The 25,357-nt window shown below is 40.1% G+C and overlaps 1 protein-coding gene across 3 annotated transcripts in view; it reads left to right on the forward strand.

Annotated features, from left to right (window-relative positions):
• The window catches only part of GALNT7 (polypeptide N-acetylgalactosaminyltransferase 7), a 76,349-nt gene that overhangs the window by 26,467 nt on the left and 24,525 nt on the right, over window positions 1-25,357 (forward strand). For 2 of the 3 annotated variants that reach the window (XM_070757447.1, XM_070757448.1), the window contains exons 3-7: window positions 12,388-12,554; window positions 16,010-16,140; window positions 16,324-16,403; window positions 17,782-17,964; window positions 19,554-19,671. In XM_070757447.1, coding sequence (XP_070613548.1) covers window positions 12,388-12,554; window positions 16,010-16,140; window positions 16,324-16,403; window positions 17,782-17,964; window positions 19,554-19,671 — 679 coding nt within the window. Of the gene's footprint in view, window positions 1-12,387; window positions 12,555-16,009; window positions 16,141-16,323; window positions 16,404-17,446; window positions 17,630-17,781; window positions 17,965-19,553; window positions 19,672-25,357 lie in introns of all 3 variants that reach the window. The other variant, XM_070757449.1, reaches the window with a different exon arrangement.

A 25,357-nucleotide genomic window follows, 5' to 3' on the forward strand; every position in this document is an offset into this window, starting at 1 on the left:
AAGTTGCGGACCCTCTCCGAGGGGGTCAATAGTTTCCCCCCCCCCCAGGGTAATGGAAGGACAGATGGAATTGTCCTTGGGAGGCAAAACCCACAGCCATTCCGTCTTATCCGGGTTGAGTTTGAGTCTGGTGACACCCATCCAGGCCCCAACAGCCTCCAGACACCGGCACATCACTTCCACTGCTTCGTTGACTGGACATGGGGTGGAGATGTAGAGCTGGGTATCATCAGCGTACTGATGATACCTCACCCCATGCCCTTGGATGATCTCACCCAGCGGTTTCATGTAGATATTAAATAGCAGGGGGGAGAGGACCGACCCCTGAGGCACCCCACAAGGGAGAGACCTCGGAGTCGACCTCTGACCCCCCACTAACACCGACTGCGACCGACCGGAGAGGTAGGAGGAGAACCACTGGAGAACAGTGCCTCCCACCCCCAACCCCTCCAGCCGGTGCAGAAGGATACCATGGTCGATGGTATCGAAAGCCGCTGAGAGGTCAAGAAGCACCAGGACAGAGGATAAACCCCTGTCCCGGGCCCGCCAGAGATCATCCATCAACGCGACCAAAGCAGTTTCCATGCTGTAACCGGGCCTGAAACCCGACTGCTGGGGACCTAGATAATTCCAGCTGTACGGATTCAGCTCCAGTGATCTTAGAAGCTGATGTCTTAGAAGAACTTGAACAATTAAAGATAAATAAGGCAATGGGTCCAGATGGCATCCACCCCAGAGTTCTTAAAGAACTCAGATCTGTCATTACTACTCCCCTGACTGATTTGTTTAACCAATCGTTGTTAACAGGAGAAGTTCCTGAGGATTGGAGAATGGCCAGTGTTGTGCCTATTCACAAGAAGGGCAGTAGAGAAGAAGCTGGTAACTACAGGCCAGTTAGCTTGACATCAGTTGTAGTTAAAATGATGGAGACTCTACTCAAAAAGAGGATAAATCAGCACCTAAAAAACAATAACTTATTGGACCCAAATCAGCATGGCTTTACTGAAGGCAAATCATGTCAGACTAATCTTATTGATTTCTTTGACTCAAGGTGGTGCCGTGGATATTGCCTACCTGGACTTCAGCAAAGCCTTTGATACGGTTCCACATAAAGAGCTGATAGATAAATTAGTGAAGATTGGACTTAATCCCTGGATAGTTCAATGGATTTGCAGCTGGCTGAAGCGTAGACATCAGAGAGTTATTGTTAACGGCGAGTATTCTGAGCAGAGTCAGGTTACAAGCGGTGTGCCACAAGGGTCTGTTCTGGGTCCTATTCTTTTTAATATGTTTGTGAGTGACATAGGGGAAGGTTTGGTAGGGAAGGTTTGCGTATTTGCCGATGACTCTAAAGTGTGCAATAGGGTTGATATTCCTGGAGGCGTCTCTAATATGGTAAATGATTTAGCTTTACTAGATAAATGGTCAAAGCAATGGAAACTGCAGTTTAATGTTTCCAAATGTAAAATAATGCACTTGGGGAAAAGGAATCCTCAATCTGAGTATTGTATTGGCAGTTCTGTGTTAGCAAATACTTCAAAAGAAAAGGATTTAGGGGTAGTGATTTCTGACAGTCTCAAAATGGGTGAACAGTGCAGTCAGGCGGTAGGGAAAGCAAGTAGGATGCTTGGCTGCATAGCTAGAGGTATAACAAGCAGGAAGAGGGAGATTATGATCCCGCTATATAGAATGCTGGTGAGACCACATTTGGAATACTGTGTTCAGTTCTGGAGACCTCACCTACAAAAAGATATTGACAAAATTGAACGGGTCCAAAGACGGGCTACAAGAATGGTGGAAGGCCTTAAGCATAAAATGTATCAGGAAAGACTTAATGAACTCAATCTGTATAGTCTGGAGGACAGAAGGAAAAGGGGGGACATGATCGAAACATTTAAATATATTAAAGGGTTAAATAAGGTCCAGGAGGAAAGTGTTTTTAATAGGAAAGTATACACAAGAACAAGGGGACACAATCTGAAGTTAGTTGGGGGAAAGATCAAGAGCAACATGAGAAAATATTATTTTACTGAAAGAGTAGTAGATCCTTGGAACAAACTTCCAGCAGACGTGGTAGATAAATCCACAGTAACTGAATTTAAACATGCCTGGGATAAACATATATCCATCCTAAGATAAAATACAGAAAATAGTATAAGGGCAGACTCGATGGGCCATGAGGTCTTTTTCTGCCGTCAGACTTCTATGTTTCTATGTTTCTATGTTTCTAATCGGCTTCTTCCAAGGATCGCTGGAGCTGGAGTGCCACCACCTTCTCGACAACCTTCCCCATAAAGGGAAGGTTGGAGACTGGCCGGTAGTTATTAAGTACGGCTGGGTCCAGTACGGCTGGCTTCTTGAGGAGGGGGCGCACGAGCGCCTCTTTATAGGATGATGGGAAGGATCCCCTCCCCAAGGAAGCATTGATAATCTCCTGGACCCAGCTCCGTGTCACCTCCCTGTTGGCCGAAACCAGCCAGGAGGGACACGGATCCAGTAAACAGGTGGCGGAACTCACAGCTCCAATGGCCTTGTCCACTTCATCAGGTGTCACCAGATCAAACTCTTCCCAGACAGATGGACAAGTACGGGCCCCAATCACCTCAACTGACTCGTTGTCAGCCGACTATGTTTTCCAATTGGAGTCGAGGCCCGCCCGGATCTGAGCGATTTTATCAGTGAAAAACATGTTAAAATCCTCGGCACTACTCTGTAAGGGCTCCCCAACTCCCCTCTGATTAAGAAGGGAGCGGGTCACCCTAAACAGAGTGGGCGGGCGGGATTCCGCTGATGTAATCAAGGCGGCATGATACGTGCATCTTGCCGCCTTGAGCGCCACTTTGTAAGTCTTAATAAAAGCTCTTACAAGTGTTCGATCGGATTCAGACTTGCTCTTCCTCCATCGCTTCTCTAGACGTCTCTTCTGGCGTTTCAACTCCCGGATCTCCTCGTTGAACCATGGAGCTCTACGGGGTCTAGCGCCACGGAGAGGTCGCAAAGGCGCAATCCGATCGAGAGCCTCCGCTGCAGCCTTGTTCCAGGCTTCCGCAAGAGACTCCGCCGAACTGTGGACGAGTGCATCTGGAATAACCCCAAGCGCCGTATGAAAGCCCTCTGGGTCCATCAGGCGTCTGGGGCGGAACATCTTAGTTGGTTCCGCCTCCCTGCGGGGAAGGATTGGAGCCAGGAAGTCAAGCCGTAGTAGAAAATGGTCTGACCATGACAAAGGCAATATTTCTAAGCCCCTTAGTCTCAGACCATTACTCAATTGCTCAGAGAGGAATACCATGTTGGGTGCGTGCCCTCCCTCGTGAGTCGGACCCTGTATTACTTGAGTCAGGTCCATGGCTGTCATGGTGGCCATGAATTCCTGTGCCAGTCCAGAGGCTTCGCCGAGTGACGGCAGGTTGAAGTCCCCCAAGACAATAAGAATTACTATACTGAGCAGAGAGTTGGACTTGATGTCTAAATAATCTCTTCCAACTTTATGATTTTATGAAATAACAAAGTATATGTAAATAATATTTTAAAAATAAACATGAACTGTACATTAATGTTTCCAAAATTTTAAATTATGTTATTGAAAAAATAAAATCTTTGCTTCAAAATCTCTGGATATTCTACAGTTGTAGTTAGAATTTCAGAATTTATCTTTTATTTCTTCTATGAAATGTATTCCATGCCTTAAAATATATAATTTGATAATCTATCTTGTATCTGATTTTTCTGCAATAATTTTCTTCTGCATTATCTAATAAAACTATGTGCCTACATGTTTGTAATATTCAATATTTTATATTGCTTTATTTTTCAACTAATAATAATAATAACTAATAATTTAACTAATAAATATAAGTGGGGTTTTGCAGGTATAGAAAGCAGCCTAGCAAAAAATAACATTTCTAAAATGTTATTTAAAAGTTATGTGAATCACAGTAAATGCATAATTGTAGTTCTAATTTCAGTAAAAATAATAATCTCTATGTAGTTCAGTGTTTACAAAGCTAGTATTTTACTAGAAAAACTATATGTTAAAATAATGATATTTAAAATAGCAGTAGCCAGTTTGAGCTGGTGGTTAAGGTGCTGACCTAGAAATCAGGAGACATGTCCCACCTTAGACATGAAAGCTGGCTGGATGACTTTGGATGGGTTACTCTCTCCCAGACCAATTCACTGTACAGGATTGTTATTATGAGGAAAATAGGAGAAAAGCGTGTTAGGCATGTTTGCCACACTGAATTACTTATTAAGTGATAAAGTGAGGATAAAATCTAAAAATGTAATAACACATGCTAGCTTTCGAATGATGGTAAGGAACATATGATGTGTGTAGAGGAGTATAACGAAGTTAGTTTGTGGACAATTATGACTATTAAGTTGCAAAGTATCTTACAGTAAAATAGCATTAAATCTGAGGGTTAGCCTTCAAGAGTTTTTGGGACCTGCTAATTTGTGTTGTATAAAGATCTTTTATAGCTACCGTATCTTATTTTGATACGTTTTTGATCTGAAATCCTGGATTCCTTTCAACTTATTAATGTAAGAGTTATATATCATGAAACCAAAAACAGATAGTATGAATATACAGTTGTCCTCTTATAGTGGAAATTTCATATGTCCGTAGAAAGTTTTCAGTTCATTTGCTTTTCTACTGTCAAAACAATAGAAGATCCTTTCATTGTTCAGCCATAGTTGGCTAGAGAATTCTAGGAGTTGATGTCCACAAGTATTAAAGTTGCCAAGTTTGAGGATCTCTGAACGAAAGGATCTTTGGGGTTAGGGTGTTTTATAACTTTTTTATTAATAGCACTTGTTGGAAAAAAGACACAATTACCAACTAAATGTTTGTTTTTCATTTTTTCCATTTAACGTATTTATTGCTATATAATACTTTATTTTTGCATTGAGACAATTGAATTGTTGAAGGCCTATTTTATCCTATATTATAAATTGTTAAAAGTATTAAATGGCTCATTACCGTGTTTTCCCGCAAATAGGATATGTCTTGATTTTTGGGTTGGGCATAAATATACACCCTTCACTGAAAAATAAGCCCTAGTGAACAGGTGGCGTGGCCAGTATAGGAGGCAGCCCTTTGCTTCCCCGTCACCTTATGGAGATTCATTCCCTTAATTGCTGCCCAAATGATCAGTTGAGGCAGTGGGGGCTGTGCCCAGATCTCCAGAGTACCTCCCCAGTTGCCGGCCTCCACCCCTTTTCCTGTTCTTTACTTGGGATCGCAGCACAGACACACATCCCCAAAATGTTCCACCTGAAGCCTTCAGCCTTGCAACTAACCTGCTTTCAAGCTCGATTCTCCACTGCCACATGCAGGGCAAGAAAAGTAGTCTGTGGGATTATGATAAAAATACCTTCCAGCTTCATGAGATTTTTTTTTTCTTCATGAGAGTTGGAACGTCTGAACTACCAGTATTTTTTTTTTACCATAGTCCAAGAGACTACTTTTCTTGCCCTGCATGTGATGATGGAGAATGAAGCAGGTTAGTGGCTTCCTTGAAAGGGTTGATGTGTGTGTGATGTGTGACTTCTATACATGTGGGGGAGAGGGGGGGTTGGCATGGATGGCCTGGCTGAAGGGCAACCAATGTGGGGCCTTGGGGCAACTCCACAGCCTCTGTCTTGCTTTGTCCTCCATCCCTTCACCTTGCTTCATTCTTTACAACATGCAGCCTCATACAGTAAGAATTGTAGCCAATTCTTGTTGCTATGCACATTGCTTCTGGACAGGGGAGGTTTGGTCCCCTTATCCAGCTCCCCTCCGCCATTTTTTTTCTCTCTCTCTGTTGCTAACACCCACAGAGAGATATTGATCTCTTGAATTGCTGCACACTTACAGCATCAAGTAGCTGTGCAGGCTGGCACTCAGTAGCCTGGCTCTCACAGGCCTGTAACTTCTTCTTTAAGAGGTTCCTTTGTCCTCCACTCATTACTTGTAGTAATGGCACCTGTTTGAATTTCTTATCAGTATAAAAGACACCTGTCCAGAACCTCAAACCGTCACACTCCAAACTCCACTATGGTGAAGACCAAAAAGCTGTTGAAGGACACCAGAAACAAAATTGTAGCCCGGCACCAGGCTGGGAAGACTGAATCTGCAATAGGCAAGCAGCTTGGTGTGAAGAAATCAACTCTGGGAGCAATAATTAGAAAATGGAAGACATACAAGACCACTGATAATCTCCCTTGATCTGGGACTACATGCAAGATCTCATCCTGTGGGGTTGAAATGATCACAAGAACAGTGAGCAAAAATCCCAGACCCACATGGGGGAACCTAGTGAATGATCTGCAGAGAGCTGGGACCAATATAACAAAGGGTACAATCAGTAACACACTACACCACCAGGGACTCAAGATTCTGCAGTGCCAGACATGTCCCCCTGCTTAAGCCAGTACATGTCCGGGGCCGTCTGAAGTTTGCTAGAGAGCATTTGGATTATCCAAAACCGTATTGGAAGAATGTCATATGGTCAGATGAAACCAAAGTAGAACTGTTTGGTAGAAATACAACTTGTCGTGTTTGGAGGAAGAAGAATGCTGAGTTGCATCCAAAGAACACCATACCTACTGTGAAGCATGGGGGTGGCAACATCATATTTTGGGGCGGTTTCTCTGCAAAGGGACAAGGATGACTGATCTGTGTACATGAAAGAATAAATGGGTCCATGTATTGTGAGATTTTGAGTGCAAACCACCTTCCATCAGCAAGGGCACTGAAGATGAAACGTGGCTGGATCTTTCAGCATGACAATAATCACAAATACACTGTGAGGGCAACGAAGGAGTGGCTTCAGAAGAAGCATTTTAAGGTCCTGGAGTGGCCTGGCCAGTCTCCAGATCTCAACCTTATAAAAAACTTTTGGAGGGAGTTGAAAGTCCGTGTTGCCCAGCAACAGCCCCAAAACATCACTGCTCTTGAGGAGATCTGCATGGAGGAATGGGCCAACATACCAGCAACAGTGTGGGCCAACCTTGTGAGGACTTACAGAAAATGTTTGACCTCTGTCATTGCCAACAAAGGATATATAACAAAGTATTGAGATAAACTTTTGTTATTGACCAAATACTTATTTTCCACCATAATTTGGAAATAAATTCATTAAAAATCAGACAATGTGATTTTCTGGATGTGTTTTCTCATGTTGTCTCTCATGGTTGAGGTCTACCTATGATGTCAATTACAGGCCTCTTTCATCTTTTTAAGTGGGAGAACTTGCACAATTGGTGTCTGGCTAAATACTTTTTTCCCCACTGTATGTCCAGCCAAGGAGCAGTTCTCAGAACTGGATGATTCTCAACTAGCTGGCTGCATGGTAAGAGGAGGCTTCCTCCCCACCTGAAAGAGAGGCTTGGTTGTGTAAATGGGTTTCGCCTCCCAAGACACTCTCAAGCTCTGGGTTCCACCCCAGGGAGCCTCAAGTTCTTGGCAACCAATTGAGGTAAGAGTATTCTTGAAAGGAACGCCAGAACATGTGGGGCCTCCTGCTGCTTTTGCAATCTCAATCAGCTGCAAAACTAGCCACGATTCTTGCCATCTCTTCTCCACCCCGCTCACTGGGCATGGCAGGTCTTCCTGCCCCTCGCTTCTCCCCCACCTCACCTGCCACCCCCAAAATATATCCCAAAATAATAAGTCACACACACACCTAAAAAAAAAGCCAAGCCTTTATTTTGGGGTTCAAAGGAAAATAAGACAGTGTTTTATTTTGGGGAAAACACGGTAGTATTTAGTAAATAAAAGTAGCCTTTAGCCTTAGATATATTATTGCTGGGAGGAAAGAATAAGTAGAATCCATAGGACTTATTAACAAAAAAGGGCAAGACTATACTGTAACATGGGATTTTTACATGCATGTTTTGTTAATGATAACTTTATGACACGGGTTACATAAATATTACTTTGAAAATTGTTTACGAATAATCAGCTTAAATATTTAACAGTTTTAACAAACTTTCTTTATAGCTTTCATAGTTACAGTGTTGATGCAATTTAATGCAAGAATGACATTAGTATTACATTTTCATTGAGGAAATTGTCTTTTTCTCTCTGATTAGAAGAAATAAATAAAACAAATAAAACAATTTTATCCTTTTATCAAACATTTAATTAATGTAAGGCATTCGTCATCTTGATTATACTATTGTTAGCAAGCCAAATTCCTTTATGCAGTATTTTTTGTTACCGCTCTGCGGTGCTTTACATTTAAAAACAAAAATGGGCTTTTGAAGTGGGACATAGATAGTACAGTGCCAGTTTGTGATTACTGAAAGAAACTGAATTATCCTGACAAAAATGTTCTATTGAATATATAACAATACATTGTCTTATTTTATTACGAAAATGGTTTTGTAAATACCTACTAAGAGTATCTTTTTTCTTTCTCTCTCTCTTTCTTAGAATACAGTATAGAAGTCTTTAAAACTTGGCCTCTTTCTGGGATTCATATAAACATAAATAATGAGAAATATTTCAAATTCTTCTACTGCCACATATTCAAAAATAGACATTCAGAGATTTTTCAGAGAGCATAGATTCAATCCTGAAATAGGCCTGTGAGAAATTTTGAAATTGGGAAACCCAAAGTTGGATAGTATTGTATTAGACAAGCAAATATTTTAATTCAATAAATGCTGTCTTTCTAGAATAGAAATGTATTTTACTGGTATGCAAATTAATTCTACTATTGAAGAGCTTGACAAATACTATAGTATAGACTTTTATAATGTGTTAGTAAAAAACCATTAAAAAAATCCCTATATTATGATTGAATGTTGTATAGGTGAAAGCATATGGAATTCTATGGCAAGTCAGTGTATGTATATTACAAAAAAGCACATGAGATATGCATAATTTTCTGGTTTAAAAATTGCTCCAGATATGCATGTGTGGGACGAAAATAAGAATATTTGTTTTAAAAAAAAATCAAGAGCGGTATACAAACAAATAAATATTGCATGACACATTCAGTGCCTTTGTTGTAGTAACTAAAATACTGTTAAAGATTTAACACTAGGTGGCAGAATGATTCTAAATTTAATACAAAATGCATAGAAGTGTGAGTATATTGTAACTACAATATAAGCATTCAGTTTTAAGGTTGAAATTTACTAACCACCCTTGTTTATTATTTTCATATAATATTCATAAAATGACAATTGGCAATGGCATTATGGCTTTTTATAAATATATTTGTAAATATGGTGATGAAAAGTACTTGTTTGATGGTAGTTTACTTGCCATTAGATGTCATTTTTGTTCTGTGGAATAGCAGATGAATTTTTTAATATTAAACTAAAGTGCTTGGGAACTTGTTTTGATAGTAGCAGACATTTCAATTTATCAATGAGATTTTATTAAAAAAAGATTTATTTAAAAGAAAATATTTGCCTGATATACCGTATTTTTTGGAGTATAAGACACATTGGAGTATAAGACGCACCTTAGTTTTTGGGGAGGAAAATAGGTAAAAGGATCTGCTTACCAGATATTCATCTGGCTAGCATCCTTAGTCTGGTCAGTCTCATCACATTATTTTATCCCCTGGTTAGGGCTTTAAAAAAAATCTTATTTGGAGAGAGTAACAATGAAAGAGCTTGCAAGCCAGTAAGAGCTAGGAACATTGTTAGAACCTGGTTAAGACTGGAAAGAAAAATTCTGAGCAAGTAGAGCAATGAAAAAACCTGCAAAGACGTAAGGCTTGGAAAACATTCTTCGCAGAGAATAATGATAGAATAGAATTCTTTATTGGCCAAATGTGATTGGACACACAAAGAATTTGTCTTGGTGCATATGCTCTCATATGAAAGATCTTGCAAGCCTGTAAGAGCTGGGAACATTGTTAGCACCTGGTCAGGGCTGTAAAGAAACATTTGGAGTAAGTAGAATTTAAAAAACCTACAAAGACAGGGTTTGGAAAACATTCACAGAGTGTGAAAGAGCTTGCAAGCAGGTAAGAGCTGGGAACATTGTTAGCACCTGGTTAGGGCTAGAAGGAAACATTTGGAGCAAGTTAGAGCAATGAAAAAACCCCTGCAAAGACGGGTTGAAAAACATTCTTCGCAGATAGTAACAATGAAAGAACCTGCAAGAGGTAAGAGCGGGGAACATCGTTAGCACCTGGTTAGGGCTGGAAAGAAATTTACTTGGAGCAAGTTAGAGTAATGAAAAAAACTCTGCAAAGACTTAGAGCTTGGAGAACATTCTTCAAAAACAATAACAATGAAAGAACCTGTAAAAAACTGCATTCAGAGTATAAGAAGCACCTGATTTTTCAGCCTCTTTTAGAGAGGTAAAGGTGTGTCTTATGCTTGGAAAAATATGGTAGATGTCTTAATTATTTGTTGATAATATGTTATTTTTAAATTCTAGATACTGTGAATAATGGGGAAGAAAAAAATCAGAATATAGAATGTTAGAAGGGACCTTTGAGCAGGAGACTCTATACTATTTCTAACAAATAGTTATTGAGATTTGGGACGAGAGAAAGATTTTGCCATCTATTTCCATGAAGGACTCCTTCCGTCAGTTTCCCTATTACTGATGGCCCTTTCAGGCAGCTGTCCAGGGCTTCAGCTTCTCCTGGCCCCAAGGTTGGTTCGGATCTAAGCAGCACCAGCCTCAGGATAGATCCGTGAGGGGGAGGCAGTTCAAACGATCTTTCAGTGGAGAAGGAGGTAGTTGCCCCCGGTAGTGTCCCTTCCGATCCTCCCATAGTGGGTCGCATAGCCCTATTCAACTCTGTGTGTGAACAGACCACCCAGGATAGATAGGTCCTTGAGATGGTCAGTCAGGGTCTCGAGCTAGAGTTTCTCCCTTCCCCCGTTTTTCATTCAGTGTCCCATATCCAAAGTGCCCTAAAAGAAAGCCTTCATAGATTCAGCGGTCCAACACTCTGGACATTCATGCCATTCAGCAGGGACGGGTACTATTCCATCAGCAGGGACGGGGTTAATACTATTTGTAGTTCTCAAAGCCTCAAGGGGATGGACGGCAATTCTAGACTTAAAGCATCTGAACTGATATATCAAATATACACAGTTCAAGATGCACTCCTTGCAGTCCATCCTGTTATGTGTAAGGCAGGGCGATTTCCTGGCCTCCTTGGACCTGACCGAAGCCTAAATGTATTTACCAATTAACCACCTTCACTGGAAGTATCTTCAGTTCTGCTATGCATGTAGGCATTTCCAGTACAGGGCTCTCCCCTTTGGCCTTTCCTCTGCTCTAGGGTTTTCACTAAAGTCCTAGCGGCGGTGACAGCCCATCTCAGATCCTTCCCTGTGCGTGTCCAGTGTTACCTGGAAGACATTTTGGTACAAGTGTCCTCTGAACACCTTGTGAGGCGTTATCTCAAGGTAACCATTTACTAGTCCGACAGCATGGGTTCTTCATCAATTTGGAGAAGAGCCACCTCTCCCTGTCTACTTTCCTCCTTTACCTGGGAGCCATTATAGATATAGAGTTTAGAGTTTCCCTTTCCCAGAACAGACAGGACAGCATCAAGAATCTTGTTGCTCAGGTACAACGCGAGCATAGGCCTTCTTGTCCACTCTCCTGGGGAAAATGATTTCATGCATTTCCATCACCTCTTGGGGATTCCTACACTCTAGGAATCTTCAATATTCCTTTTACCATTTCAGAAGGTGGGCTGCAGCATCTCGGCATCCAGTGCTTCGGTCACTGCATAAATTTGCCACTCCCTCTCCTGGTGGTGCTCACCAGCAATCACCTGGAGATGCTTTTTCTGGGATCAGCCATGGTGGTTTTCACTACTGAAGCATGCCTGTCTGGCTGTGGGATCCATTAGCAAGAACAGCTAAACTGAAAGAAGACATAGGCAGCTTTCTGAAATTTCAGTTGATTCACAATATGGTACTTACATTAACTGGTATATAATTTTATGCTATAAATAAAAACAGATTTTACCTTAATAGATAAACTGCTACAAGGGGGGGGGGAATGGAGTTTTGACCTATTTAGCAGATCATATGCAAGAGATATTGATAAGAATTTCCAACTGGTAGATAATAATAATTATTATTATTATTATTGTTATTATTATTATTATTATTATTATTATTATTATTATTATTATATTTGTATGCCGCCCCTCTCTGAAGACTCAATGCTAAATTTTGCAACTATAACTGGTTTTCTGAATTTGTATTTCTATTCAATTTATTCTTTATTGAAATTAGCTTTACTGAAATTAATATTGATCATAAGTATTCATAAAAAATCAATTGGAATTTAGGTAGTGATCAGTGCATAAGAAATGCTTGCATCTAGCTCTGTTCATCTTTTGACTGTATTGTTTAAATTATTAAAAAGGACTAACTATGTTAAATAATTGTCTGTTGCAGGTGCAAATACTGGCACTATGATGAAAACCTTCTCACCTCCAGCGTTATCATTGTCTTCCATAATGAAGGGTGGTCTACACTCATGCGGACAGTTCACAGTGTAATTAAAAGAACTCCCAGAAAATATCTGGCTGAAATTGTTTTAATTGATGATTTTAGCAATAAAGGTAAATGCATTTAACAGTAGTCTGAAACCAAGGTTGGATATCATTATCTAGAAAATTGAAGTAGCAGAAATACTGAACTTATACCCAGTTCTTTCTGTTCCTATTTAAAACTTAATTTTAGGAATATTGGGCTCTTAATCTTCAGATGTCACAGAATGCTTGTCACTGTTACTGTATGAATTTGTGTTCTTTGTATTGCCCATAAATATCATTTAGATAAAATAAGTTAATAGATCTTTATAAATATATTGTTATTCAATTATTTTGCACTTCATTATATGTTGTGACAATATGAACTTCTAAATAAGGTTTTAATTTGATAAATAATGAGATAATTAGGTATTATTTTCAATTTTGAGTTGTATGAATGCATTTAATTGAATCGGTTAAGGAGCATGCTTAATGGATTAATAATGGTAGATCCACTGGATATCCTAAGTCAATAACCTTTTCAGGAGGTTATTGACTCCTGAATATAAGTCAATAACCACCACAATTTGTTCCTAACCACCACAATTTGTTCCTAAGCAAAACAGTTATTTGTCAATTTTGCCCATATTATGATCTGTCTAGTCACAGTTATGTGAATCACTCAGTTCTTAAGTTAATATCCCAATTGTTAAGTGAACATATTCCCATTGAGTTTGTCAAAAGATTGCAAAAGGTGATAACATGACCTTGGCACATTATAACCATAAATATGAACCAATTGCCAAGCGCACAAATTTTGATCATGTGACAATGAGGATGCTGTAATGCTTATAAGTGACCTTTTTTTCAGTACCATTGTAATTTCAAATGGTCACTAAATGAATGATTGTAAATTGAGAACTACTGCAGATAGCTGTATGTATAGTTAGACATTTCATTACATTTTTTAAAAGATATAGTATGAAGAATTTGGAAAGATTATAGCAGCCAAGCCATGGAGATGACTAAAGTACATATGGCTGTAGCTATTTAAATAATATACATATTTCAAACATTCCATTTTCCTGTTGAAATAATACCTATTGCGTTTGGGAAGATATGCTTATGTTCTTCAAAATCCCAGTTCATAAGTCCTTGCTACTTTGAACAGTTAGAGACCCTACAGAATTATGAATTATCATTTAATATAGTATTTTAAACATAGCATTCCAGTAAAAAATAGTAATCAATATAAGCAGAAATATTGGAAATAGTATAAGGGCAGACTAGATGGACCATGAGGTCTTTTTCTGACGTCAATCTTCTATGTTTCTGTGTTTCTAAATATTTTCTTGTATATTATCATAAGATAATTTTTAATTATCAAAAGAGACATGTCATTTTAATTGTATTTTTAATTATCATAAGAGACATGTCATGAGAAAAAGTAAGTACTTCCTATGTAAACATTTGTTTTGTTTTAACATATATTTAGCAAGTTTAGATTGCTGCCCATATCATAAAAAGAGACTCTATGAGTTTAAAAGCAAAATACCAAACCATATCACAATGTAAAAAAGAGACATAATGAACAAAATTAAAAATAAACACAAAAAAATGAAACATAAAAGAATTCCAGGATAACTGGTGGGCAATCATAATTTTGCCTTATTCAAGCACATTGCAGGCTCACCAGCAGATCCCAGGGTTGATGGAACAATCAGGTTTTCAAGGCTTTCTGGAAAGTGGATCTCATCACAGGGGAAATGATATGTTCTATAGCTGAAACGGGGATCCTGGGTCCTACCAGATGGAACTCCTTTGCGCAGGATCTGGAACATAGCTTTTCTGATGATGGGATGGATAGATTTATCCAAGATAATACAGTCTCTAGAATAACTTAGCACCCAGAAGCAAACTGGCAATCAATGTAGCTCATGGAAGAGATACATATAACTGCCCACACAACCACATTCATTGCTACCATAGCTGAGGCTTCCAGATGATCTTCAGTGTCAGACAGTTACAAGAAATACCTACTTGAGGTAATTTCTGGGGAGGGGAATGCCAAGTATTAGAACCAAAAATATATTTACTTTTCTATAGAAATGACTTATCTGTTATTTTGAATTGATGATTGCAAAGGCAGTTTTCATAGTGTCTTTACTCAATTGCATCATTTTTATTTTTGAATTTAAAAATAATCATCTGACAGATGGCCTGACATTATCTTCAAGTATCCTCTGGTACAGTGAAGAATTTAAGGTTGATTTTGTGATGTAATTGTTCATGATGCAGAAAAGCAGCTTCAAAGCATAACGTTCTCACCACCATGCTTTACAGAAACTATTTAGTGTCTTCTAGTGGAATTCTGTCTTTGTTTTTCACCAATTGATGTCCAGTTGTTTGGTGATCTTTTAAAACCTCTTCCTAGACTCATAGGCATTATATTCTTTCTGAAGTTATTGGATAGATTGTTTGAGCAGGGCGTGGTGACACCATGACTTCAGCAACGAAGAATAAATGAAATGTCTGAGGTTTTAAGTTACTTCAGATCCTCTCTAATACTGTTATTTTCACTTCATCTGGTGCACTTGATTTTAATTTTAGGCATTTGAGGTAGTAATAAATAGGTTAACTTTGGAAAGTGTACTTTTTTCATACAACGTGTACTTTTTCCACCTGCAAATATTTAAGTGACACATACACATTATGAAAATAGTGCATTACATTTGTTATATTTTTTTATTAATTTAATTGAAATAAGGATCAAAAATATCTTGAAAGATGTTGAAAAATAAAAATGATAAACAGTGTCTTCTTAGTTTTTTACATGTCTATGTATTGAAGGTATTTTAAGGATCCTAGAAACTTTTGTTTTCAGATTTTGTTAGTCAGGTGTACAAATCTTGATTGCAGATACTAATATATCCTCTCATCACATCTTGATTGCTAATAAATGAAGCATTTTATTTTATGAGTTAAAGTCTCAAAGATTTAAGAGGGGTGATGTATGTCAGAGATCAGTTATAGTACTTTATCACTATTCTGCTGTAAATTGAGTCTAATTTACATTGGTAAAAAGCCTAGTTTTAAAAATGAAATCTAAAATCATTGTTTTAAAGTGGCATATATACATTTGAGACATGGCTAGAAAAATTTGTTTGCTTTTCTGTTGGTAAAAGACTTTAAAATATAAGGATATAATATATGCCCATGATATATCATGGGTTAATTTTTCAACATTTTCAATGTTGCCTTTCTATTTTGTTCTATGCTTGTGAAATAATCAAGAAATAATTACCAAATTTACATAATAAATCTGTCATCCTTAATTTTTGGAGAATAATCAAGCAACAATTCTTTAATAAGTGTGCACTTATTAATAAATAATCTAACACATTGAATCTGACATCCTTGATTTTTTGGGAATGTAAATATTTAGTCAAATATATGTTTGTCTTTAATATAAATGTAATTTATATTGTTAACTCAACCTTAAATATTTATAACATACGTGGAAACCTCTTTTTATTATTTGATAGAACACTTAAAAGAAAGACTAGAGGATTATATTAAGCAGTGGAATGGCCTTGTAAAGATTTTTCGAAATGAAAGGAGAGAAGGTTTAATTCAAGCTAGAAGCATTGGAGCCCAGAAGGCTAAGCTTGGAAAGGTATAAATAAAATAATTATTTCCATATAGTCTCAGTTTTGCTTTTAATAGATGTTAATCCACTTTATTATCGTAACTATGGTTCTTAATTGCAAAATTACATTTTAACAAATAAACTCAACATGTATTTTTATAAGAAAATATAAACTAAATTGAAATCTCCTTTCCTCTTTGTTTTTTAAAGGTTTTAATTTACCTTGATGCCCACTGTGAGGTGGCAATAAACTGGTATGTGCCACTAATAGCTCCTATATCTAAAGACAGGTAATAATTTGCTTATTTCTATCCCACAGGAATCCTTTAAACATTGTAATTTTTAAAATGGATAATTTCTTTTTTAAAGTGGGTAATTTTCTAACACATTTTTTCAACTACCCAAATAGAAGTTTGCAGGTTGACCGATAAAACTATGTTTTCTCTAAAAGACTAGGAAAAATACTTAACATTTTTTATCTAAAATACATTTAGCATTGTAAATAGTTTAAAGTTCTGTTATTACCTAGAGACATTAATTGCTTAACTGATTTCACTTGTAATGCAAACAGTTGGCAAGTTAATATCCATATTTACACAAACGAAGGCTACATTGAAATGAAGAATAAAAATCTAAGAAAGTAGTTCTCAATTTGCAAAGCAGAATGGCACATGAATTGTCAGAAATAAAAGATTATTTAAATTTTTCCCTCTCCTTTGTTTTAAATATTTAGTTTGGGTAATTACAGCAGACTGCTAATTTTTGTTTCACAGTGCTTAGAATTCATAAATGTACCTGTTAAATTAGTATATTTGCTAGCTTTAAATCAGGCCCAAATTTAAAAATGTATGACATGTTTAAAAACATATATTTGCAAGCTTTATATTGTTTTTTTTAAATCAATAACATGTTTAAGAAACTGGCAAAACCTCTTGACAGTCCCTCTGCCTCATGAAACCAAACAAGACAAATGCATTTAAACAGCATAGTACCACATTGTCCAAATGTAAAACATGCAATTTACATCATTCCCTTTGACAAACAATTAAAAAACGTATTCTCAACATTAATTTGAATTCTGTTAATTCATAATCCCGTTTCCTCAGTTTTGTTTTCTAGGAAAAGTAAGTGTATCTGTGTACTGTATTTATTCAAACTGTCTGTCTGTCTGTCTGTCTGTCTGTCTGTCTGTCTGTCTGTCTGTCTGTCTGTCTGTCTATCTATCTATCTATCTATCTATCTATCTATCTAATGCTAAGGCATTAAAGATAGTGGGTAATCTATTAGATTAGACAGTTTAACCTTGTCTTTTCCCCTTCCATAAATATTTCAGAACTACATGCACTGTGCCTCTAATAGATTACATAGATGGGAATGACTATTCCGTTGAACCACAGCAAGGCGGGGATGAAGATGGCTTTGCCAGAGGGGCCTGGGACTGGAGCTTGCTATGGAAACGTATTCCATTAAGCCACAAGGAAAAGGCAAAAAGAAAATATAAAACTGAGCCATATCGGTAAAAAACATTGTTTTGTTCTATTGATCTTTTAATTCATGTTTACCTAAATTCTTTCATTTTTTCCCCCTTTCTTTTCCATGAACCATGGTTCGTTTAAATGTGCCATATGCCTTCCTTCATCCTCACCATCATCATACAAAATCCTGCAGAACCACATGTACTGTGCCGCTTATAGATGTCATAGATGGCAACACTTATAATATTGTACCCCAAGGGGGTGGTGACGAAGATGGGTTTGCTAGAGGAGCATGGGATTGGAGCATGCTCTGGAAGAGGGTTCCCCTGACCAAACGTGAGAAGGCAATGAGAAAGACAAAAACTGAGCCGTATCGGTAATCACTAATTGGCTTAAATGTTTTTTTTTCTTAAGGATGTACTGACCAATTAAATGCTTGCATGATCTTCCATTCTTAAAAATAATGCTTTAAAATAAGCCTTATCTTTTTTCACTTACCTGTGATCATTTCTAATATAATTAAATTAACTTTTCCAACTTCTCTATAGTATGCATATCTACTCCATCTTCTAACCAACATATAATGCATAATTGCTGCTTTAAGAATTGTTTAGAATGGATATTGCAATTTGCACATCCTCCAGATTATTAATGTCTCTTATTTCAGTGCATGGTTATTATTCTAATAATAATAAGGCAGTTCAGGCATCAAAATGGTAAATAGCAAAGTGTGTTGGTATCAGTGTAAGCTTGCTGCCCTTTTGACATCTTAGGCCTCGTTTCCAGTGCATTGAATTGCCCTATATGTTATTTTATTTTGCATATTTTAACACGTTTGAATGATACTGAGATTAGTTTCAATTACTTAGTAATTGTGTGATAAAAATATTCTGTTATGCTATGCTGAAAGGAAAACCATAACAGAAAATTGTAAATGCTTGCAGCCATTGCCCAGTTTTTCTATTCAGTGCTGGGCCTACCTCAAAAGTAAATAGAGAACACATTCAGGGTGAAGAGTATTGACAAAGTTACTCCTGCAGAACAGCTGTATGGCAGGAGAATATCTTGGTCAGAGCGCTCTCAAACTTGGTGTCAGGACAAGAGTTTACCAGATTAATTGAAGTATTATTAACACTGATGACAACAAATTGCATAATAAATTTGCTTAAATATTTTGATTTTGTTGATTTTTATAATTCTGTTTAATTTGTTTTAACCAATAAAACATGTTCAAAAAGAAAATATACCTACCTGGAAAGGAATAAAGATTATTCTAATTTCCCCTTTCCCTGTCCCCATATTAAATGGTTCTGCTTTGATTCAGTTCTTCACTAACAATGCAACCTGGCTTATCTTCTTTTCAAAGATTCTTTTCCCTTAGCTGAAGAAATGTGGTTTTTTAACTCATTTCCTGCATTTTTAAAAAATGAATGCATTGTTTTTATTTTACTTTGTGATTTATTGATATATTTCATTGAAATTATGAAGCTTTGATTAATTAAATATTTTTGCTTACTAGCAGAAAAATACTTTGACCCCATTCCCAAATCAACAAAGGTTTTTCAATAAATTATAGCAGAAACTTCAATAGCATTCCAATCACTTGGCCCACTAAGAGCTTTTTTTAATCTTTACGTGGTTTAATCTATTATGTATTGATACAACTATTGGCCCATGGGGAATAATGTCTTCTTATGTAAAATAATAAAGCTTAATATTTTTTTCCCTTTTAAGCGTGGAAAAGAAACTTTCATTCTAGCATTTTCCCTGTCATTATTTAAAATTCTTTGAAAGAAAGAATTAAACATTTAATCTGTTAGAATTTAATCCTAAATTCCAATTATTTTATTTTGATTTTAGAATCAATGCTTTATAATTTCTGCATATTTAAATTATTCCCTGTTTCTTTAATAAAATAACAATTTATGACATGCTGCATGCAGACTATTTTTCTTTATCTTCTAGATCGCCTGCCATGGCTGGTGGATTATTTGCCATTGAACGTGATTTCTTTTTTGAGTTAGGCCTCTATGATCCGGGTTTACAAATCTGGGGTGGTGAAAACTTTGAAATATCCTACAAGGTAAACAGTCATTCCGGAAAGTCTATTATCATTTTTCAAATAAATGTGTGATCGCTTTTTGTGACCTTAATTGATAAAGGGACTAAGTGACATCCCTATTCTTACAATCTACTCCTAGTTAAAGTTATGTAGACAGTTACATAGTACTTTTTCAGTTATGTAATCCTTCATTGTGGATAATCTTAAATTTATTTTTGTTTTGTTTTATAGTTTACGGCCAGTGTTTTGTTTCTTGGGAGTTTTTTTAAAGACATGTATAGCTGTTTTTCTGTAGGACTTTTAAAAATAGCACATTTAGTGATCTTGAATTTGTGCTTTATTTACTTAATATTTTGGGAGTTCGGCTTAAAAAGAAATTTGCATAGATGAAGTTGGGGAACTCTCCTAATATAAGATATTTTTAAAATGGCACTTTTTAAAAAATAACCATTTTGTAATATGAAGTTTGAACAAGATCAGGTTGAATAATGCTGTGCATTGTATAATATTAGATTTAAGCAAATCAGAAGTCAAATTGAGCCACTTCTGTGGCCCTGAAAGTTGTACCTATATTTTTACAAAATGAATTACTGTAAATTGTTAGCTATAGAAGACTGACAATTCTCCATTGCATCTGGAAGGAGAGTCCAATATGGGTTATTCTCAATCCTATTGGTCGAGACTGAGTTTAAAATTAGCATAATATTAGGCACCGCCCCTTGCCTGCCCCCAGTGAGCTCAGTTTTAAAAACTCAGTCCATGTAACGAGACGTATGAGTTAGTTGTAATAAAGAAATGTTTAATTTAAATTGTTTTACCTTGCTTTTAACTTGTTTTAACTATTTCTCTTCTTGTTATTTCTGTCTTTACAGGTGCTACAGAAGATGGAAGGGGTTTCTACCCTCCGTGGGCAGATTCCCCCATCAAGCTTCCCCAGGAGACCTCTTCCCTCAGAGAGGGTACCGTCCCACAAGGGGATCAGCCTGGTGTCACTGGCCTCCGTGGCCAAACTCGGCTGGGAGCCGAAGGTGGGGGGGTCCGCCCCCCCCCCACTGGGAGGCTCGGGGACACGGAGTCCCCCGAAGACGATATATTTCCCTAGTCAAAAGGGCCTTACCAGAGGGAAATAAGCAGCTTGAAATCGGAGCGCAGCGCCGCAGCCGCCGCCTTGAAAACAACGCGGCAGGCTTCAAAAGGACTAATTGCCGCCGACCATATGTTTGGCGGCCGAGCGCGCGCGCAACTAAACTGCCGGGTGACAGGGGAGCGAAGTCGCCCTACTACAGCATATGTTTGGCGGTCACCCGAGCCGCGGGGAATGCGACGGCATGATTCCCCCTGTGATTTAAGGCGGCAGTGGAGGCTGTAGGGCAAGCAGCCCTTTCGCGCCTCTTCCTTCAAGCGGCGATCCGCGCCCGCCATTTTGGGCGGCTGGCGGGAACCCTCCCTCCCCCCTCCTGTGTTGTTGTCAGCGACCTGAAAGAGGCGCGAAGAGCGGTTGGGGAGGCTGGCAGGCGCATGCGCACATCACAGCAGGCACGGGGGGCCATTTTGAAAGTGTTTTGTTACCAGTGAAAACAGCAGTAATAAAGAGCTCCGTGCTTGATTTCAGCTACCGTTACTTTCTGCCTCACTGTGAGTACTATGGATACAAGTGGCAATGGGGACCCAACCCCTGCTTTGGGGTCTCTAGTTTCTGCCCCGGTGCCCAAGCCCAAAGATAAGGGGAAGATAAAGGTGAAATCATCTCAATCATCTTCCTCAGCCATCAAGGAGGCCGAGAGGCGAATTCAGGCCCTTGAACAAAAGCTAGAGGCCGCCCTCAATAGTGCTCCATTGGTCAAGTCTGGACCACCACTGGGCCTTGATATGGCTGCTGGCCCACAAACCCCAAGAGAGAGAGTTGATAGGGACTGGTCTCCTGATCACCCAGCTCTGACTCAGCTTCAGATTCCCAGAAGTAGGCCGGGATCAGCAGCCCAGGAGAGACCAGTATGGGGTTTTTCACCTCAGGCCAAAGCGGTTCCAGCAGCTACCTTCACTCCTACAGCTGTGGGGCTCAGGGATCACCCTGATACTTGGCAGGATATGCCACCGGCTTTTCAGGAGTTACTTACCAATGTCTATACCAAGGGCATAGCAGTTGGAGCACAACAAGGGCCTCAACAGCCAAGACAAGCCACAACCCGGGATCTCTGGTCTGCACCGCCCCTTTCAGGTTTAGGATCTGTGGTTGAAGAGCCAGTGTTAATGGAGGATAGTGACAAGGACTATGATATGTCGGAGGATGAGGCACCTCCAGAACAACCGCTGGTAGCGGGACTGTTCAAACAGTCTTCGTTCAGGACTCTCCTATATAAGGCAAAACAGACTATGGAGTTGAAGGATCCGGCCCAACCATCTCAGGCCGTTCCAGCTAGATCCTCTACTCTGTTAAAGGAGCCTAAGCCTGAAACAGACCATGTCCCGGCATCGGAAATTTTTGTACAAAGTATTAAGACACCGTGGCAGTATCCGGCGGCAGCCCAGGGACCATCAGTGGTAGAGAGGAAGTTCTACACGTTTGACGACGAAGTAGAGGCTCTTCTGCAATTTCCTCCAATAGACCAGCCGGTGGTGACACTGGTTTCCAATGCTCTGGTTCCTGCTGAGATGGGTGACAACTTGAAGCCAGAGGACAAGAAGGCTGAGGTGCTCCTCAGGAAGACCCACATGATGGCCGGATGGGGGTTCCGCGCAGCAGCAGCTGCATCGTTTTTTAATAGAGCCTCCATCGTCTGGATCGAGGACATGATGTCTCGCTTGGGGCCAGAGGAAGGACGGATGCGCCAGGACCTCAGTAAGTTGTTGGCTGCGGCAGAATTTTCCGCCGATGCCACCTTACATGCTGCCAAGTTCGCGTGGAGAGGGATGTCCGCTACCCTCGCATCACGCCGACTGCTATGGCTGCGTAGTTGGCAAGCTGACACCAAATCTAAATGGCGCCTGGCATCATCGCCCTTCCAAGGGTCTCAACTTTTTGGAGACATATTGGAAAAAGTCCTCATAGAGGACAAGGACAAACGGAAGATACTTCCAAGGTCCAAGAGGGGGCAAGATCGTCGCCAGACTCCGTACAACCGACGTCAGTCCTTTTGTTGGGACACCTCACGGTCAAACCAGCAATTTAGGTCCTTCTCCCAGGGCAATTTCAACCAGAATGCCTACAGGAATGACCGTACCTCCTTTCAAGACAGGACCAGAGGCTATCAGTCAAACAGACGCCCATTTCGAGGCTCCAACCAGCGTGGGTTTAAATGCCCCAAATGACTTTGCTTTGACACAGCCAGTAGGAGGGAAATTACACCTTTTCAGCGCCTCCTGGCGTGCCACCTCCTCAGACAAATGGGCTCTATCGACGGTAACACAGGGACTGCGGTTGGAATTCATTCAGCCCCCGCCCAACCGATTCCTACACTGTCCAACACCAAAGAACCCCACCAAACGGAAGGAACTACTTCAAGAGGTAGGTCACCTCCTACAGATTCAAGCCATAGAGTCTGTGCCAAAACACACGGAGGGCACGGGATTTTACTCTCTGGTGTTCACAGTCCCCAAGACATCCGGGGGCTGTCGCTTAATTCTGAATCTGAAACAATTAAATCAATTCATTCTTTACCGGAGATTCAGGATGCACACCCTGCATACTATTCTAGCGGCAGTGCGACCTCAGGACTTTCTCACTTCCCTAGACCTGAAGGAAGCTTATTTACACGTGCCGATATTTCCACCACATCGCAAGTATCTAAGATTTTGTGTGGAAGGGACGCATTATCAATAACGGGCCATGCCATTCGGCCTATCATCGGCCCCTCGTACCTTCACAAAATTGCTGGATGTGCTCACAGCACATCTCCGGGCACGATCCGTCCGCCTGATGGCATACTTGGACGATATCATCGTGTTGTCCAAGTCCCAGGCAGGAGCACACCGAGACCTCCACCTTACGATGACGTTTTTGGAAGAACATGGCTTTACCATCAACGTTCCCAAGAGCCAATTGATCCCTTCTACAAGACTTCTACATCTGGGATCGGTGATAGACACCAAGTCGAGCATCGTGTCACTCTCACCAGACAGACTGGACAATATCTTGGCTTTGATAGCTTCCATCCAGAGGCAACCAAAGGTATCCCTAGCCCTTTTGTCCAGGGTACTAGGAACCATGGTCTCCTGTATAGGGATTGTGCCATGGGCCAGGCATCACATTCGTCCATTACAAGGATTTCTGCTGCCGGCCCAGAAGGCGAAACTCAGCCAGTCAAACCGGCTAATCAGGCTACCACAGAGGGTCAAAACCTCCTTGGCCTGGTGGACTTCACCAGCCCTATTCCAGGGCTGTTCCTTCCAGACACCCGATCAGGTAGTCATGACTACGGACGCAAGTTTGTCGGGTTGGGGCGCACACATCGGTCCCCAGGTGGCTCAGGGACTCTGGACCAAGGAGGACCTCAACCCTGTCAACATCAACCTCCTAGAGCTCAGGGCTGTGTTTTTGGCGCTCCAACATTTTGTGACCTTGGTACAAGGGAAACATGTGCTAGTCCTAACGGACAATGTGGCAACAAAAGCTTACCTCAATCATCAGGGAGGCACGAGATCACCTCGCCGCATGAAGGAGACCATGACCCTTTTCAACTGGGCCAAGTACAATCTGGCTTCTCTATCTGCGGAGCACATAGCTGGCGTCAACAACGTCCAGGCCGATTGGCTCAGCCGAACCACCTTGAACCCCACGGAGTGGAGGCTGGATCCGCAGTTATTCCACAAGATCACACTACGATTCGGGACACCGCTGTTGGACTTGTTCGCCACTCACAGCAATACACAGCTCCCCAGGTTCTACTCTCGATTCCACTCTCACATGGCAGAGAAGGTCGATGCCCTAAGGTCGAGCTGGCCTCGCGGTCTGTTGTACGCTTTCCCTCCAACAAATTTGATCCAGAGAGTGATAGACAAGATTATACTGGACGAAGCGGAGGTGTTACTTGTTGCACCACATTGGCCACGCCGCCCGTGGTTCTCGGACTTAGTAGCGCTGTCGATCTCCCCACCTTGGAGGATCCCGGACAAAATAATCTCCCTCAGTCAGGGGTCAGTCTTTCACCCAGACCCTCAATGGCTCCAATTAGCCGTTTGGCATTTGAGAGGAACAAACTGAGGGAGCATTGTTTACCGGACAGTATCATTGCCACAATGCAGGCCGCCCGCCGGCCATCCACGTCCAGGATTTACCAGGCCACATGGTCGGCCTTTTGTAAGTTCTGCAACGGGAAAGACATGCAACCGGAACAGGCCCAAATACTAACTGTCCTAGAATTTTTGCAATCAGGCCTTGACAAGGGACTGTCTCCAAACACCCTTAGGAGACAGGTGGCTGCATTGGCAACCGTTATTCGACTACCGGAATTCCGCTCTTTGGCATTTCACCCCTGGATACGGGATTTTCTTAAAGGAGCTTCTAACAGATATCCCCCACCTCTGCATAGGTTTCCATCGTGGGACTTATCTCTTGTGTTGAAGGCCCTGACTGGGCCTCCTTTTGAGCCTCTGAGATCCGTTCAGCTCAAATTCCTTTCTATCAAGACGGCCTTTTTAGTGGCTATAACTTCAGCCAGACGTGTATCAGACTTGTCTGCTTTATCCATCAGACCAGACCTTTGTATAT

This window comes from Erythrolamprus reginae, chromosome 7, assembly GCF_031021105.1.
Source record: "Erythrolamprus reginae isolate rEryReg1 chromosome 7, rEryReg1.hap1, whole genome shotgun sequence".
Lineage (NCBI taxonomy): Eukaryota > Metazoa > Chordata > Lepidosauria > Squamata > Dipsadidae > Erythrolamprus > Erythrolamprus reginae.